The 18,178-nt window shown below is 35.5% G+C and overlaps 1 protein-coding gene across 3 annotated transcripts in view; it reads left to right on the top strand.

The window, feature by feature from the left end:
- Positions 1-18,178, top strand: part of CDH10 (cadherin 10) — a 182,986-nt gene that overhangs the window by 126,575 nt on the left and 38,233 nt on the right. For 2 of the 3 annotated variants that reach the window (XM_021076630.1, XM_021076629.1), the window contains exons 3-5: positions 3,013-3,307; positions 5,104-5,223; positions 5,645-5,812. In XM_021076630.1, the coding sequence (XP_020932289.1) occupies positions 3,013-3,307; positions 5,104-5,223; positions 5,645-5,812 (583 nt within the window). Of the gene's footprint in view, positions 1-3,012; positions 3,308-5,077; positions 5,224-5,644; positions 5,813-18,178 lie in introns of all 3 variants that reach the window. The other variant, XM_021076631.1, reaches the window with a different exon arrangement.

The following is an 18,178-nucleotide window of genomic DNA, read 5'->3' as shown; positions in this document are numbered from 1 at the left end:
ACAGTCATATGTTAATTATGAGAGCATTTTAGTTAAAAGCAGGTATTTCTTATTTTCATTCTTACTTTGTTTTATGAGTAGCTACAAATGTAGTAAAAAATCTCTTTGTTACCTACTTCTTTATCTTCTTCACCACAGTACATATCCACTTTGTTTTTTTTTTTTTTTCCCAGTGGCATCTGTTATAATGAGTTATTTATCTAGAAATTAGGAAAATGGAGTTTGATCAAAATTTAATGGCTAAATGCTCATTACTATAAACCAAAAGCAAAAAATAGATTGCTTTTTACACCCAGCAGTAACCAGTAATACAATATATTAGGGGTGTGTGCATGTGGGTGTGTATTTTAAAATATTTAAATAGTTTTGATAGCCACATAAAAATGTTTTTGCAGACAAGTTCATTGACATAAACTCCCACAAAGAAAAAGAAACTTTTGCAGTTCCCTTGTGGCTCAGTAGGTTAAAGATCTGGCATTGTCATTGCTGTGGCTCTGGTTATAGCTGTGATGTGGGCTCAATCCCTGGCCTGGAAATTTCCCCATGCTGCAGACATGGGGGGAAAAAAAAGAAACTTTCAAACAAAGAAAATAATTCCATTTTAAAAGGAACGTAATCAATGTAACACTTCTACTAATAGATGAAAATTTTTGTTAAGTAAACTACAGAGCAAAAACCAAACCTGTTTAGATAAATATCTAACTGCATTTTTTTTGCATAATTGAAGGATATTGTCTCCAGTTGCTATTTCCCTAGCAGGTTACAGGTCAGTGTGCCTATTCTGATTTATGACTACATTTTTTATAAGAATATTAAAAAGGCAATATGTTGCAAATGAACTTATTTACTAAACAGACTCATAGTCATAAAAAACAAAATTTAGTTACTGAAGAATAACAGGAGTACAGGATTAACAGATACATACTATCATATATATAAGATAGATGAATAGTAAGAATTTACTGTATAAGCAGGGAACTATATTCAATATCTTATAATAATCTATAATGGAAAATAATAAAAAAGTTTATATGTATATGTGTGTGTATATATATATAAAATATATAAAACTGAATCACTTTGCTGTACACTTGAAACTAACACAATATTGTATACCAACTATATTGTAATTTTGTAAAAAAAGCACATTCATGATAATGTCTAAGTTATGTGCTTCATCAAAATGTAGAATATTTACACCTTATTTTTCTATTTCTTAGATAAAAAATAAATTTAAAATTTTTTTAAAATTTAAAGCCCATAATCTCTGCAAGTAATCAAACTGTCATCTTAGCATTAAAAAAAATGTTGGTTTATTGGGAGATACAATAATGGAAAAACTTACAATCCTTGTGTTTTAGAAGCCATGCTCTATTCCTCCCACAGCTAAGCCTCTCCCTTCAGGGAAAGCATTCCATGACAGGAAGGGAATATTCACATCTGGAATCAATGCATCTATTTCCAGACCATCGTCAAAGTACCCAGGTCCCATTATTCCCTGCCCAGACATCCGTGACCTTGTCTCTAGATCCTGGAGCATCTCTTCTCCAGATCAGTCTCCCAAAGACCAGATATACCTTTTGTTATATACACCCCTAATTCTGAGGGCTGGCTTAGTGGGCATTTATTTTAAAATGATATATAGTTAGCCTTCCGTGGGCTCAGTGTCTATGGATTCAACCAGCCACAGACAGTAAACATAGTGCACAGTCCACTATTAGTTGAATCCATAGATGCTGGACCCATGGATACTGAGGCCAACTACGCTACAGCATTTTATACAAGGGACTCAAGCATCCTCAGATTTTGGTATCCACAGGAGTCCTGGAAATGATTCCCCATGCCTACCATGGGACAATTGTGGATGGAATTTGCCCAAGACACAAGAGCTCCTGGACAAACATTAGCACTGTGATTGAATGTGTGCTAGGCTGAGAGAGCTGCATGAAAGCATCAAAGCTCTTTCACATGATGATTTGACCTGAAGATGAGTATTGTGGGCCTAAGTGAGGAGGCAAGAAACTGCCTTGCCCTGTGTTGCCTTGTTTCTGCACAGGACTTGTTTGTTGCTGTTAAGGAGATAGCTTTGACAAGTAGGAGGCTAGATCAAGTATATTTTATTTTGTAGTTTATTAATTCGATTTGTAACTTTAAAATACATAGATGGGGAGTTCCCGTTGTGGCTTAGTAGTTAACGAATCCGACTGGGAACCATGAGGTTGTGGGTTTGATATCTGGCCTCACTCAGTGGGTTAAGGATCTGGTGTTGCCATGAGCTGTGGTATAGGTCGCAGACGCGGCTCAGATCTGGCATTGCCATGGCTGTGGTGTAGGCTGGCAGCTATAGCTCCGATTAGACCTGGGAATCTCCATGTGCCGTGGGTGTGGCCCTAGAAAAGACAAAAAAAATAAAGGACCGAAAAAAATACACAGATGGGTGTTATATGAACATCTGTTTGACTCTTGCTCTGAAACCACAAATATTTCTGGGTCAGTTTTTGTCTTTGGTATGAATCAAAGATCAATGGGTAAAGTTTCTAGCTATGTGTGATGCAACTTTGCCTGCCTTACGGTTCTTAAGATACCACTAATTCCTCAACAGAAACACAATTACTAATAAGTTTATAAGAGATGAATTTCCTGCATAATACGAAATCAAAGAAGCAATGTTTATTCCAACATATCAAGACTGATGACTTTTGTCTTTGTCAGAAGTTATTTGCCTACAGAATTGGTTATTTACCAAGCAGAGCAAAGCAAGGAGCTGGGTTTGGTTTATTCTTATTACTTTTTTTCCATTTAGAATAAAAATCACACTGCTATATAAAAGGTTAGTCCTATTGTTTAAAATATATAGATGAGTGTGATCATACTTATTCAGCTCTCATTTCAAGAACTAAGATAACTGACCCCATTATTCAGTGATGGGACTTGAGAAATCCTCTTTGAATTCTTTCTGCATTATGTACCTTTAGACATTACCATGGATATGCTCTTTTTTATTTCCCCTAGCTTCATTCAGACCAAGATAAAGGAGATGGATCCCTCAAATATATTTTATCTGGAGATGGAGCTGGTACTCTTTTTATTATTGATGAAAAAACAGGTGACATTCATGCCACAAGAAGAATTGATAGGGAAGAAAAGGCCTTTTATACTCTACGTGCACAAGCTATTAACAGAAGAACTTTGAGGCCAGTAGAACCAGAGTCTGAGTTTGTGATCAAAATCCATGATATCAACGACAATGAACCAACATTCCCAGAGGAAATTTATACAGCTAGTGTTCCTGAAATGTCCGTTGTAGGTAAGTTCATTTATAATGTTTATGACAGTATTCAAAAAGTATAAAAAACAATTACCAAGACATTCTTAAAATATTACGATTAATTGAGAGCATTTTGATTCTGTGCTAAGAGTACATATTTAATTTTCTGAATTACAAAATGAGCCAGAAAAAAAAGATTAATGCATTTTTCACTTCCCATGGGTTCGTAAATTCCTACAATACAGTAAGTGATGCTTCCCTCAAAAATCTAAGGAAATACCATTGAACATCAGTAAAAATTATGAAAATATAAATTTTGTCACATGGGTTTGGAGAATAGATGTATAAAATTCTGATTCTAAATATAAGTGTCCTTAGAACACTATAAATGAAATATAGGTCGCTTTTTTTTTTTTTTTTTTTTTTTTTTTTTTTTGTCTTTTCTCCTTTTTAGGTCTGTACTTGCAGCATATGGAGATTCCCAGGCTAGGGGTCTAATCGGAGCTGTTGCTGCCACAGCAATGCAGGATCCAAGCCACGTCTGCAACCTACACCACAGCTCACAGCAACGCCAGATCCTTAACCCATTGAGCAAGGCCAGGGATTAAACCCACAACCTCATGGTTCCTAGTTGGATTCGTTTCTGCTGTGCCACGATGGGAACTCCTGAAGTATACAATTTTTATATAAATTCTGTAGTCATAATTTGCCTAAAGAATTTCTCTGGATAATCTAGATAATATGAACAATGGAATTAATTAGATTATCTAATTACTTTATATTAAACATTCTAAAACATCCTTTCTTTATAAACATTATATATAACACTCTACTGATCAAAATCTCTTATTCAGATAAACCAATTGAAAATCAGCAGCAAATCACAAACTGATACAGAGTTAAAAGTTAGGCTGCAGAAGCGGTAAGGCAAAAGGCATGAAAAAACTGGAAGTATTACATTCAAGAAAATAGAATTCCCTTTTCAATGTAAATAAGTGGAAGTTTTATTTGTAGGCAAAGTAAGTTAAGACTGATTTCATTTTTTTGTTATTAAATGGAGAGCCACGGAAAATTAAACATCAAAACATTGATAACACTTTCAGAGATATGTATTTGGATTTAATAGAATATATTCCTTTCCCAAACGTGGGAGAAATAGACACTGTGAAACAATTCTGATACATTTTTTTCCTTGTAACAGTTATAACGGCAAATTTCCAAATGCATTTCTCAAAAGCATTGTTCTGGGATTATTATTTAATATTTACTTCACTAAATCCCAAGGACTTTTGGCAATCAGCAACATAAAGCTCTTTATATATTTTTGAACTTTATTAAATAGCTTTTAATAGTTCATGGAACTTGGGAACAACTTGGATTGTTTCTAAATTTAGAATTTAATCTATTCATAAAATTGTATTCTATAACAGATGTTAATTATTTTATAGTTAATTAGTGGAGAGGGGGAAAGAAGAGCATACTTACTCCTTTGTGATTAGATATGCCCTTTACACAAAACAAATCTCCTATGTGAAAATGAATTTAAATATCAAATCTGAGCACTTGTAAAGTGCCTGCCTTTATTATAATGTAATACAATGTAGCATTATCTATCACATGCCTAAAAATACACCTGTTGGTTAAATAAAATATGTTGTTGAATCAAAGTTTACCTGCAGTAACACTATATTTATTCTTTTCATCTAAACCATATATAAATGTTTCTTTAAGAGGTCGTTATTAAGCCAAAAATCATTTAAGTCTTCCATGAAAACCAGTGCTTTTGCTCCTCCTTCCGGTACTGTGCAGAACTAAGCTGAATTTGGATACTTCAGGTACTTCTGTGGTGCAAGTCACAGCTACAGACGCAGATGACCCTTCCTATGGGAACAGCGCCAGAGTCATTTACAGCATACTTCAAGGGCAGCCATATTTCTCTGTGGAGCCTGAAACAGGTCAGGAATCATGAATCAGTGTTTGCTAATTTGATAATCGTTGTGATCTTTATAAGTTAAAAAGTGGGAAAGTAAGACCAGAACCCTAACTTTAATACAGAAGAGTGATCGTGCCACAGTTTAAGACTTTAGAACTCAAAATTGAATGATTGAGGAGGCTAATGGAAATAGACTTGCTTTTATGCTTTTGCATCTCGATATAGGTCACTAGGCAGCACACATGATATTCTTTAGGAAGTAGAAAAATAACACAAATTGTAAAATATTTACACTCAATTTTATAGTGTCTGGACAATAAAAATTAATAGCAAAGCATTTTGTCTTTCAAAAGTCACCACTTTAGATATACAGTTGGTGGCTTTATTCAATCAGTAATTGAGGTCTTAATGAGCATAATGAACATTTTTATATTTTCTTTAAGGTATCATCAGGACTGCTTTACCAAACATGAACAGAGAAAACAGGGAGCAATATCAAGTGGTAATCCAGGCCAAAGACATGGGAGGCCAGATGGGAGGCTTATCAGGGACCACCACGGTCAACATCACGCTGACAGACGTCAATGACAATCCTCCGCGCTTCCCCCAAAGTAAGCTGCCTTTTATGGTCTTTCTGCAAGGCAAAAAAGCTTTAGCGATAAAAAAGAAAAGAGGAGAAAAAACAATTGTGAATCATTTATGAGTCTTGTTTGTTTCAATTTTTAAAGTTTTTGCCGTATAGGTGATTTACGAGGTTGTGATGATTTCTGCTGTACAGCAAAGTGATTCAGTTATGCATGTACATCATCCATTCTCTCAGATTTGTTTCCCATAGAGTATTGGGTAGAGTTCTCTGTGCGATACAATAGGTACCTTTTGGTCAGTCATTCCACATACCTCAGTGTGTATATGCTTATCTCAACACCCTAATCCATTCCTCTCCTCCCCCATCCGTGCCTTTTGATAACCATAAGTTTTTCAAAGTCTGCAAATCTGTTTCTGTTCTGCAAATAAGTTAATTTGTATTCTTTTTTTTTAAGATTTCTCATATAAGCATTAACATTTAATTTAAAACAGAGGAGTTAGCACTGTGGTGCAGTGGGTTAATGATCCAGCTTGTCTCTGTAGAGGTGCCAGTTTGATCCCAAGCCTGGTGCAGTGGATTAAGAATCCAGCATTGGAGTTCCCGTCGTGGCGCAGTGGTTAATGAATCTGACTAGGAACCATGAGGTTGCGGGTTCGGTCCCTGCCCTTGCTCAGTGGGTTAACGATCTGGCGTTGCCGTGAGCTGTGGTGTAGGTTGCAGACGCGGCTCGGATCCCGCGTTGCTGTGGCTCTGGCGTAGGCCGGTGGCTACAGCTCCAATTAGACCCCTAGCCTGGGAATCTCCATATGCCGCGGGAGCGGCCCAAGAAATAGCAACAACAACAACAAAAAGACAAAAGACAAAAAAAAAAAAAAAAAAAAGAATCCAGCATTGGTACAGATGTGGCATAAGTCACAGCTCCTGTTCATATTTGATCCCTGATCCAGAAACTTTCATATGCCATGGGTGTGGCTGGAAAAAAAAGACAAAAAAAAAAGTGCTACAAAAATTAAGATAAAAGGTATATATGCCAATGAATTCATTGTTGTTAAATGATAAAATACAAATATTTTCAACATAGTTCATTCAGAGACAAAGGGATCTGTGATCACAACCCCTCCTCTTTTTCTCTCTCTCTCTCTTTATAGATACATACTCTATATCCATGATTGTCATCTAAGAACTGTTTTTTTCCATTTAGCAAAGTAAATATTTTATTTTTAAAAATACTGTTAGACTACTACAATAAATATGTTTATTTCTACTTAGAATTTAATAAGGAGGATTCTAACTTGAAGGTAAACTTTTTGAATAAAATGTCTAACTTGTATTATAAGGACTTAGCCAGAAAGAACCTTATAAATTAATCCAATGTCCTTTTCATATCACTGTGACAGACTTGTATGTAATACCTGTGTTTGTAATGGCAACATACTAAAACATTTTGTATTTATGATTTATTTATGGATTTATTTTGTGTTTTAGAATGAACTTTTCAAATTCTCAAAATAGGCCAAGAATAGGTTAAGAACCATTAGCTTCCATATAATTTCATTTATTTATTCTCCTTTCTTATGCAAATTTGGTATATATTGCAGCTAGAGAGGATGTTAAGTCTAAGTGGACACAGCTAAGACTCAGCCAATTTCCTGATAATCTAAAAGAGCCTTTATTTCAAGATGGAATGGCAGTAGTTTTCATGATATTATATCTTTATACCAAAGACCATTACAGAGAAGGAATTATGGTCTAAGAATTCACTGTGTTATTCTGACTCTTTAAAAGCATTTCACCTCTTTTCCTGTACAATGTTTATCTAACTTTGTTTATTGATAGTGCATAATTTTCATTGAATTGTTTAATATCATGTGTGTGGGGGGAAATCCCACTGTGGCTCAGGGAGTTAAAATTCTGACTAGCATTCATGAGGATGTGGGTTCAATCTCTGGCCTTGCTCAGAGGGTCAAGATTCCAGGCATGGCCATGAGCTTCAGTGTAGGTTACAGAAGTGCCTCGGATCTGGCATAGTATCAGCTGGCAGTTGCAGCTCCAATTCGACCCCTAGCCTGGGGACTTCCATATGTCAAGGTGCAATCATAAAAGAAAAAGTAAAATCACATGTGTGGAATGATTATAAAATTCAAATAGAATATTCTTGAGCAGACTAATCATATGTTTGTACTATTCTTATGTAATTTTGATGATATTTTGTTAGATACCTTGTTACACACCCCTCATGACTGTTATTGTGATATTCAGCCCAACACACAAAGAGAAGGGTGTTTGCTTATGCTATTTTCAAATAATCAGGTTTCAGCTTCAGGTTAACTTTGGCACTGGCAAGGAAAAACAAACCCATAATAAATCTTTATAGTTCTTTTAAAATAGGTCTAAAGACATGCTTACCTACACTAAAATTTAAATTTTATGTTTTAGGAGTTCCCTTCGTGGCGCAGTGGTTAACGAATCCGACTAGGAACCATGAGGTTGCGGGTTCGGTCCCTGCCCTTGCTCAGTGGGTTAACGATCTGGCGTTGCCGTGAACTGTGGTGTAGGTTGCAGACACAGCTTGGATCCCACGTTGCTGTGGCTCTGGCGTAGGCTGGCAGCTACAGTTCCAATTAGACCCCTGGCCTGGGAACCTCCATATGCCGCCAGAGCGGCCCAAGAAATGGCAAAAAGACAAAAACAAACAAAAAAAAAAAAGATAAAAAAAAATTTTATGTTTTATATGTAATTCTGGCCACATCTTAGCATGAGCCAGTTACCAGGAGAATGAACATGCAAATCCTGAAGAACAAACCATAACTAGTTGCATAATCCACAGTGAGCAAAAATATTTAGGAATAAAATATTTTATGAGTAATAAAGGACCATTAGAGGGATTATTATGTTTAATTCTCAGGAACATATATACACATGTATCCAAAATACAGTCCATTTAAAAATTAAGCATTTGATAAGTAAATAGATTCTAATTAAATGGAGAAAATATACACTTGAAAAATAAAAAAAAATCTGATGAGAATTAATTTTATCATTTTTCTTCTTCTATACCACCTTTATCATTCACTAATTTCTTCTTTTTCTTTTGTTATGTCGAGATTCGTGGTTGGTATCTGGTAGGCACATTACATAAGTCCTGACATAATGATAATAGTAATAATAATAAAAATACATTAATAATAACAAGGAAAAGAAACAGCAACAGCATAACATGTTTTCTGAATGGTGTTTTTACTGTACCGCCTATCAAATTATTTATTGACCTACTTTATTTTATCACAGCAACTCACTGAGGTCAGTATTACGATCTCCATTTTGCAAATGAGAAAACAAAGGTTATAGGCAGTTGAACTGCAGGTAATGGCAGAAGTGGTTTGAAATACAAGTCCAAATCCAAATGTACAACACGGTCTATTACGAGAAGTTTTAGAGCATCTTGTACCTTGTCTCATTATTTTTTAATTAAAGATGGAAACGTAATTTACGGACTTTGATTTTCTCAATTATCTTTTTTGCTGTGAATATTCGCAACCATATCTTACTATTGGGAACACTCAGTCATGGCAATTAGAATGTTACTTGATAGTCTAGGTTGTCTAACATGCAGAAAACTAGTTTTTAATTTCTCATATCATGTCATTAAATAGCCAAAGTTTGGAGAGGGTTCCACAGTTTATGAAGATTTTCACATAAAGTTTCATTGAAACTCACAACTGCTGAGACCAGCTCAGCAGGATGGGGCTGAAGAACGGGTGCTATGGAACTTAAGGAAAAAGTTAACATAAAACAAGACACAGAGACATTTATCTTAAGTAAAGGTGGGAACCTGGAGACTCAAGGTCTCAGGGACCAAGAGGCCTGCCACAAGAAACCACGCTGCTTTTATTGTGCTCTTGAGGATTAGGTCAAGCGAAAAGGGGGTTGTAGGTGCAGGATATAGGTATTTTTTTTAATATTTTATAAGTTCTTTTATTATTTTAGAAGTCACTTAGCTGGTAGATGGTTAAACTTTTACTCTAAACTTTAGGCATTTAAGAATCATTAGCATTTGAGTTAGCTACCTATGCATAGCATTTCAGAGAATCCTCACTGTGCTTCCACAAAAGGCCTGCCTATTTGCAGCAACCCTGGGTGCCTAGGTTTGCACCTTGGTTCTCTTTGCTAATGCATATTCTGCTAACGACCATAAACCACTTGGTCATGAGGTTCCTCTTTCTCTTATTCTTTAGAGGACACATCATGCTTGTGCAAATGGCGTGCCAATCTGCACAGGTCCTGCACGCCTAGACCAATGTATTATGTCCTCATTCAGCTGACCCCGCGAATAACCCATGCCTTTAGGTCTTTTTTCTTAAGTTTAAGTCATTTACCATCACCGTGACTGTTTCTCAAGCAGGAAGATGGGACAGAGTAAGGAAGGACAAGATGGAGTTTTCACAAAGAGGCTAAGAAAATATTATAAAAACATGTCTCGCAACACACAACTAACCTGTATAGACATATTGTTATTATTATTATACCCAACATACAGAAGAAGTAAAGGAGGTTCAGAGTGGAAATGATAGAGAATGAAGCAATGCTTCCAAATAGAAATACAATGCAAACCAAAAATGTGTGCCACAAATGTAAGGTTTAATTTTCTTCTTTTTTTCTTTTTACTGACACACCTGAGGCATGTGGCATGTGGCATGTGGAAGATCCTGGGCTAGGGGTCAAATCAGAGTTGCAGCAGTGGCCTACACGGCAGCGTATGGCAACACCAGATCCTTAACCCACTGAGCAAGTCCAGGGATCAAAGCCGCAATCTCAAAGACACTATGTTGGGTTCTTAATCAGCTGAGTCACAATGGGAATTCCTAATTTAAATTTTTCTATTAGCCATATTAAAAAATTAAAACAAGCAAGAGGCATTTATTTTAAACAAATATTTTAACCTAATATTATCATTTACACATATCATTGATATGAAACGTATTCAGATAGTTTACATTCTTTTTTCCCATAATTCTTTGAAATATCCTTTTTCATTGAGTATTTTGCCATTCTATAAAGGCCCAGGTCAGACTAACACCATTCTAGTCACTAGCTGCATGAGGAGTGGTGGCTTGGCTAGTGGCTGCCATACGGGACAGCTCAGGAGCAGACCGTGGAGTCATCTGCACAAGTCCCAGTGCTGTCTTCTTCATGTAGTAGCTTTTTCATCTTGGTCAATTAAATTGACCTCTCAATAGGAAGGTGCCATTTCAGTGACATTCAGTAAAACTGGAGAGCAGTGCATATACCATAGAATGGTATAAGAGTAAATAATTTAAGGAATATTAAACACTTGAGTCACTAGCACTAGTATATTTATGATCAATAATATTGATTTGTGCAGTTATTGCTCTATTATTATTATTATTCAATATTATAAAAGTAAGGTCAAAACAAACTTTCATGCAGATTGATTCAAATTCAACATTTCCCAATATGGTGTATCTGTGAATGATAAACATGTCAATCACTTGGAGAGCGTGGGGACAAATGAAAACCCACATGTCCTCCTTTATTGTTTAGCTCAATCGTTTTCAATCGGGGACAGTATTTTTGTCTACAGTGTCTTAAGACATGTTTATTTGTCTCAGCTGGTGCGTGCTATTGGCATCTAATGGGTGTGAGCTAGGAATGCTGCTAAACACCCCTTTAATTCACAGAACAATGAATTACTGGACCCAAAATGTCATCAGTGCCGAGACTGAGAAACTTTGATATTATATGAGGATCTTTTCAAGTGAAATCAGAAATTCATTTATCTAAAAAAGATTTTATGAGTTTTTTTCAAATATTTGAGAACAACAGGTTTCTGTATTTTGGGGGTTTTTTTTGGCCATGGCATGATGTGGCATCTCATTGCTCAGACCAAGGGTTGAGCATAGGCTGCTACAGTGAAAGCACCAAATCCTAACCACTAGACCACTGGGGAACTCCCTAAAATATTTATTGAGATGATGCATGTACTAAACACTATTTTAGAAATAAGATATGTGAATATTGTAAAAAAAAAAAAAAAGAAAGAAAACCTGTATTTTTGTCCCAATGACTTTTCATTAAAGCGGGGAGGCAGATCATACATGAGAAAAAAAGAAATTTGTACATACAAAATATTGGCTCAGGTTCTGGAGAAAAAGACGAAAACAAGTGTTCAAAGAGGGAGGATAAGGGAAGGTCCTGCTCAAGAGATTATATTTTATCCAAATACTGCAATATGGGCTAGACCTGTGATACAGAGATGGAAAAGTCCTTCAAGCAGAGAGATCAGCAATGTGGGAAACAGTGAATTGGAAGCTGAATGATGTTGAATGGAAGTTGAATGTCAATAACAGAAGACCAGTTTGGTTGGATGGTACCTAACAACAAGTGGGTGATGGGAGATTAGATCAGAGAGCCCCAAACTCACAGGAAAATTGGCATGAGTAAATTATTATTGGAATTAACAAACGCATAACTGTCTGCCTGATCTAAGTTACCATCACGGTCCTATGGGTTTAGAGGTATATAAATATGTGAACGCTATTAGGACATGGCCATCTTAATAAGATGCTGAAAGAGCTGCAATGGGGGTTGCCTGGTGGCCTAGCATTTAAATACTTGGGTTGTCACTGCTGTGGCTGGAGTTACTGCTGTGGCTTGGATTCTATCCCTGGCCTGGGAATTTCCATAAGCCCTGGGCCAAAAAAATAAAAATAAAAAAATAAAAGAAATACAGTGGATTAGAAGGTTGGAATACACCTGAAAACTGAGTTCCAAAAGTATTTTAGATTCTTTTGTTCCAGATGTTAAATTGTACTTTCACAGCAAAAGCAATATCTCAGTTGAAATGATTTCATAATCCTGAGTTATTTTAAGTGATTTATATTAATTTTAAAAACGATTAGTGAAGAAAAAACTCTGTTGGTTACCTTCCAGTGATAGGTACTGTGTTTGCAATTAAACACATGAAGATTAATAAAACTTGATTCCTGATTACAAGTGGCTTACTGTCTAGCAGGGAGCAAATATCCCAATATGAAGTGGTAAGTGTGATAAGGGAACTAGTGACAGAATTTAATGAGCATACAGAAGAGCAGCACTTTTCTAAATATGGGGGAGAGGGATTGAGGGCATCCTTTACAGTGTAAGTTTTTTTTGGAGAATTTCTCTCTTAAACTCAATCCTTTCTTCAGACTACTACAGGCATAAGGATAGGAAAAGAAGGAGACTTCATGAAGCTGGAAATTAGCAAAATCACCAGGGAGGAAAATTAGCAAAGGGCATATTCTATGCAGTTTAAAAAATGGTATGTCTTTAGCGATGAAATAATTGATGCCTTTAATGTTTGCTATTTTGTATTTTCTGCTTTTTGTCTATTTTTTTGTAACTCGATAATGTCATTTTGTCTATTTTTTTGTAACTCGATAATGTCATGTAAACCAGAATAACAAAGGATAGAAAGGACAAAAGTGACAATTGCTTCAAAGTCATATAAAATGAGCACTGAATAGCAGCTATTGGAATTTACATAATGGGGGTAATTGTGGATGATCTTTCCCAATTGGTTTTAGTAGAAATCATTTGGAAGAAGTGGGAGGGTAATAAATCGAGGAATAAAAGAAAGACAGGAAGAGTATCAGGGAAATAATGCTTGTACTTTTAAGAAGTTGAGGTGAACAACAAAATGAAAGAGAAAAGGAATATATTGTAATAGTTAAAAATAAATCTTGGACTAAGGGTGGTTTGGTAGATAATTTTTGAGAGCTTATTTATCCCAGCTATGCAGGAATTACCACGACAGTGGCCAACCTAGGACCTGAGCTACTGGATGAAGGTACAGAAAATAAAACCATAATCACGTGAATATATAATATGATATCTGGCCATGAGGTAAATGTGCAAAGAACAGAAAGCAGAATAAAGGATCAGCAGATGACAGGAGGGCTCTTTTAGGAAGGATGAATAAGGGAGGTTTCTCTAAGGAGGCCTGGATAATTTCAAAAACTGAAGATGCACGGACAATTTAATTTCTCTAGACTGCAACTCCTGAATATACAATACTTGGAGTGTTACAGTTAAAAAATAAGGTCACATATATAAAATATTTTCAGTGGTAACTGTAACATAGAAAAGTTCTCCTTACATATGGATTTTCTTCCCCTTCCGTTTTTCTTCTTAAGGAGTGTATCCAGTGTTTCTAATCTTATTGTTTTTCTTGCTCTGATGCTATGCTGCTATTCACTGGTGGCCAACCAAATATTTAATAAAAGTGCCTTAAGTCTGGGGAGACCTATAACCTTGGTGACCACAACAAAATGAATGTACCTATCTCATGAACAAATGAGCTGTTCCAGGAATGAGGACTCCAGAGCAAATGTTCTTGCTCTCAAGCAGTCAGATGTTCAACGGTCCTTGAATTGTATTATGTTTCACTCTGCAAACATAGCTCACCTGTATCTTATCCACCTGGTTTTTCACCTGAATAATTTCTTTTGTCCCATGTCCTTTATTCTTTCCCTAAATCAGAAAATAAATAAATAAATAAATAAGATCCATGGGAAAAGTCTATGAAAAGATGAAATTATTGGTACCTGATCATTGTAGGTTTTGGCAAAAACACCTGGGAAAATGGGATTTCTGCCCAAATGGCCTTTTTAAAAAGCATGGAAAATGCTGAAATATTGATTTTCATCCAGATGGGAGTTAGCGATTAAAGGATAATCTGGAGAGACAAGGCTAGTCCCAGCATCTTTGCCATAATACAGCAGAGAATGTTATAAGACTCTCTTAAATCCATTCCAAAAAGAAAAGAACAAAAAGACACAATGAAAAATACACATCAGAAAGAATGCCCAGGCCTAGAAAAAAAAGTGCCCAAAAGCAATTATGCAGATCAGAGCTCTGGCCAACCAGCTGGTGCCTAGGACTTGGCTCTAGTACTTGGATGGGACAGGACTCAAGTAGAAGGAAAGAAACTAAACATCTGAGGTTAGGCAAAAAATTCCAACCCACAAAAGAGCCAATTCTAGAATAGAGTTGGAGAAGACCATAGCTTATTATTAATATGTAGCTGTTTTCCCACATATTATATCACAGAGAAAGGAAGAAAAAGGAGATTATTTTTTCATTTTACTTAACAGTGGGTATGGCCTCCAGAGAAACCTATCTCTCCTAGAACCACTCCCCTGGTCTCCTTAGCAATGAGTCTCAGATATGTTTCTACACAGCTTAGATGGACAACTGGAAAACAGAAACCAGCAAATAAGTAGATTTATGTAATAGCTGAGCTATGACTTTATGAGGAGAGATATTTATCAACCGCATACAAGATATAATATGACTGAGTGATGGTCTTATTTGTATTTATCTATCTTTGGCCTCTTAAGATAAATTTCAGAACATTATGTATATGTGCAATCAATACCAAATTTGTGAGAATTCCAAAAGAGTGAATTTATTGTTGCTTACTATATTTCTTGCCATGAATTATTGAGAATGAGAACAAAAATCAGTTATTCACTAGTTAGTTCTGAAAATGAACACAGAATTTCTCACTTATAGCAGAGTTTTTTTTAAGATAAATTATAGTTAATGGGACACTTGGGTGTACAAATAAGCTTAATGAGACTGAGTATTTTGATGTTAGCACTTTATATTTTCCATCAAATTATATTTAAAGATTATGCACAAAAACAGCCAATTCAGATCTAATAGAATGCAATTCTAGAATCACTAGAATCACTCAGAGCCTAGAAGAGATTTCATGTCTATGTTTGTTTTAACTGCATGACCTTTATTGGCTACTGACTTTATTTAGCTGATTAAATTATATAAATAAGATTTATCTAGTTTGCCTATTTTTAAATAAAACAGTATAAAAATAATAGTAATAGGCACAGTGTCACAGCATCTACTAAATACTATAATAAATAATAAAAATTAACTCATTTAATCTTTATATCTGTATAATTACAATAATATAACATAATATATTTATTTACCCATTTTTATTGGTTAAAAAAATCCTGAAATACAAAACTGAAGTCATGTTCATTGCTCTATAGCTGGAAAAGAAATAACAGCCAGGTTGAGGACCCAGGTTCAATGACTCAAAATTCTGTGATTCTCACAGGGAACTATGTCCAATCTCCTGGGATAGACCGTGACGGAAAGTAATATTTTTAAAAGTATACATATATGTATAACTGCATAGCAGAAATTGGCACAACATTATAAATCAACTATATCTTAATTAAAAAACAAACAAAAAACCTCTGTGTGTCCAACCACTATACCAAGGAAGAAATCAGTACATCAAAGACTATTTATCTAGTGCATCTTGCCTTTAGTTAATTCAGTGATTCACTACTTATATATAGATTACAGGGACAACTTTAGGTAGGACATACTGAATTCTTAAAATATCCATGCATTTTGCTACAAACCCAGGAAAATCAAACCTTTAATTTTCAGTACATTTGCATTACCCAAAGACCAAACATGATTGACCATTTTGCTGGGATCCTTATGCTGCCTGGTGAATAAATAAACAAGTTTGCATCAGACAAGGTCTTTCAAGGAAATGTCTATATGATATACACAGGGATTTAAGATACGTACTTTCAGTGAGTTTTGAGACTACCATAATCCCTGTCTGGTACAAGAGAGGTTTGATTTAATAAGAGCTGATTTTCGCTTTGTAAATAGAGCCAACCTCTCCTCTACTGGGGATTCTAAGGTAATGTAGGCCCCAGGCTGATCTGCATATTTTAAAATTATCAAGCACATTTCAAGCAGTGCAACAGTCAGGTATGTCCCAAGGAAGATGCTTTAGCCTAAAAAAGAAGGGAATGAAATTAAAAATATCTCTTTCCCCCTCTTTTATTATCTAGAAAAAAAATGGATATTCTTATATTCAAAAGCACCGTTCTACAATTTATATAGGTTAGATTTAGCTCTGATTTTATTTTTTGCCGCATCTGCAGCATGTGGAAGTTCCCAGGCAGGGGATTAAACCCAAGGCACAGCAGTGACAGCACAGAATCTTTAACCACTAGGCCACCAGGGAATTCCTGTGTAGCTCTGATATCTATCATGATCACCAAAACCATCAAATATTAGTAGGTTTTTCCCCCTTGGTCCTAGGACCTGGAATTTGTAATAATTATAAATAAAGAGTTAAAGCATTCTTTGGATTTATTAAACATGGTTGAAGCCTTACTATGTGGCAGAAAGTATAATAAGAAATAATAATAAACTAATAATTTTATATTGAGAAATAAGAAAGAGAATACATCCATAAATGGTTTGCATTTTGAAAGATTATATAGACACAACGTGTCTCTCTCTCACACACACAAACATTCTTACATACACTTTTATTTTATCACATTGTATTTTCTCTCATACACATTGTCTCCATCACTCTTTTGCCTGCTTTTGTACATAGGTATAGGTTGTATACCTATAAGAATACATAGAAGAGTATATCCCACACGTATGCATATATACACATTTATACCTATGTATGTATGCAGGTAAACTTAGGTACACACATGTAACTGAAGGATGATACAATTACATCCATGATGTAACTGTCAGTTAAAGCCCAAATCATTAAATGATAAACTCTTCAGATACAAAAGGAATGTTTTTGTTAGGATAGGATGATCTAAGGTGACATTTGGGGAAATACATGTGATTTAGGGTGGCTTGATCCAGGGGTTTGAAGCAGAGGTTGTGAGAGATGAGAGTGGAAATATAGCAGAGTGGATACAAAAGTAAAATGCTGCTTAATATTAGCTAGGGGGCATTTTAAGGAAAGCACCAGGCACAGTCCTTCATCGTGTCTAATTATTGTGGCAGCACTGAAGCATATTGCTTGGATCGGGAAAGCAAGAGTTGATGAGAGTCTGAACTAAAGCTGAGGTGAAGAGGGGTTTAAGATACAGTTAAGTGGGTGATCCATAGGACGTAGTAATTGGGTGGTAAAAGGGTTTGAGAGAGAAAGGAGAACAAAAGATACTTTCTAGTTTTCTACCAGAAGAGCTTGTTTGAAGAGAGAGGCAAGGATTTCAGTTTGATTTGAACATTTTGAATGAAGATGCCTGCAGAAAGAGAGTGGGTTTTAAATACCTAGTAGATATTGAAATAATGTTGATCTGAGGTGCATTCGTGACATATAAGTGAAAACAGACATGCATGATCTCAGCTAGTCTAAATGTTTAGAGTGGCATAACTGGGAAAATGCACAATTTCCAAGTATGATGAATCATTTCTCTAGGAGAAATAGAGTGTGTGGAAATTATACAAAAATCCACTTGGAACTCTCCAGTTCCGTGGAAAGTTGCCTCAGACTAAACAACTTAGCATTTTG

Source organism: Sus scrofa, chromosome 16, assembly GCF_000003025.6.
Source record: "Sus scrofa isolate TJ Tabasco breed Duroc chromosome 16, Sscrofa11.1, whole genome shotgun sequence".
Lineage (NCBI taxonomy): Eukaryota > Metazoa > Chordata > Mammalia > Artiodactyla > Suidae > Sus > Sus scrofa.
This window is presented reverse-complemented; position numbering and strand designations above follow the sequence as displayed.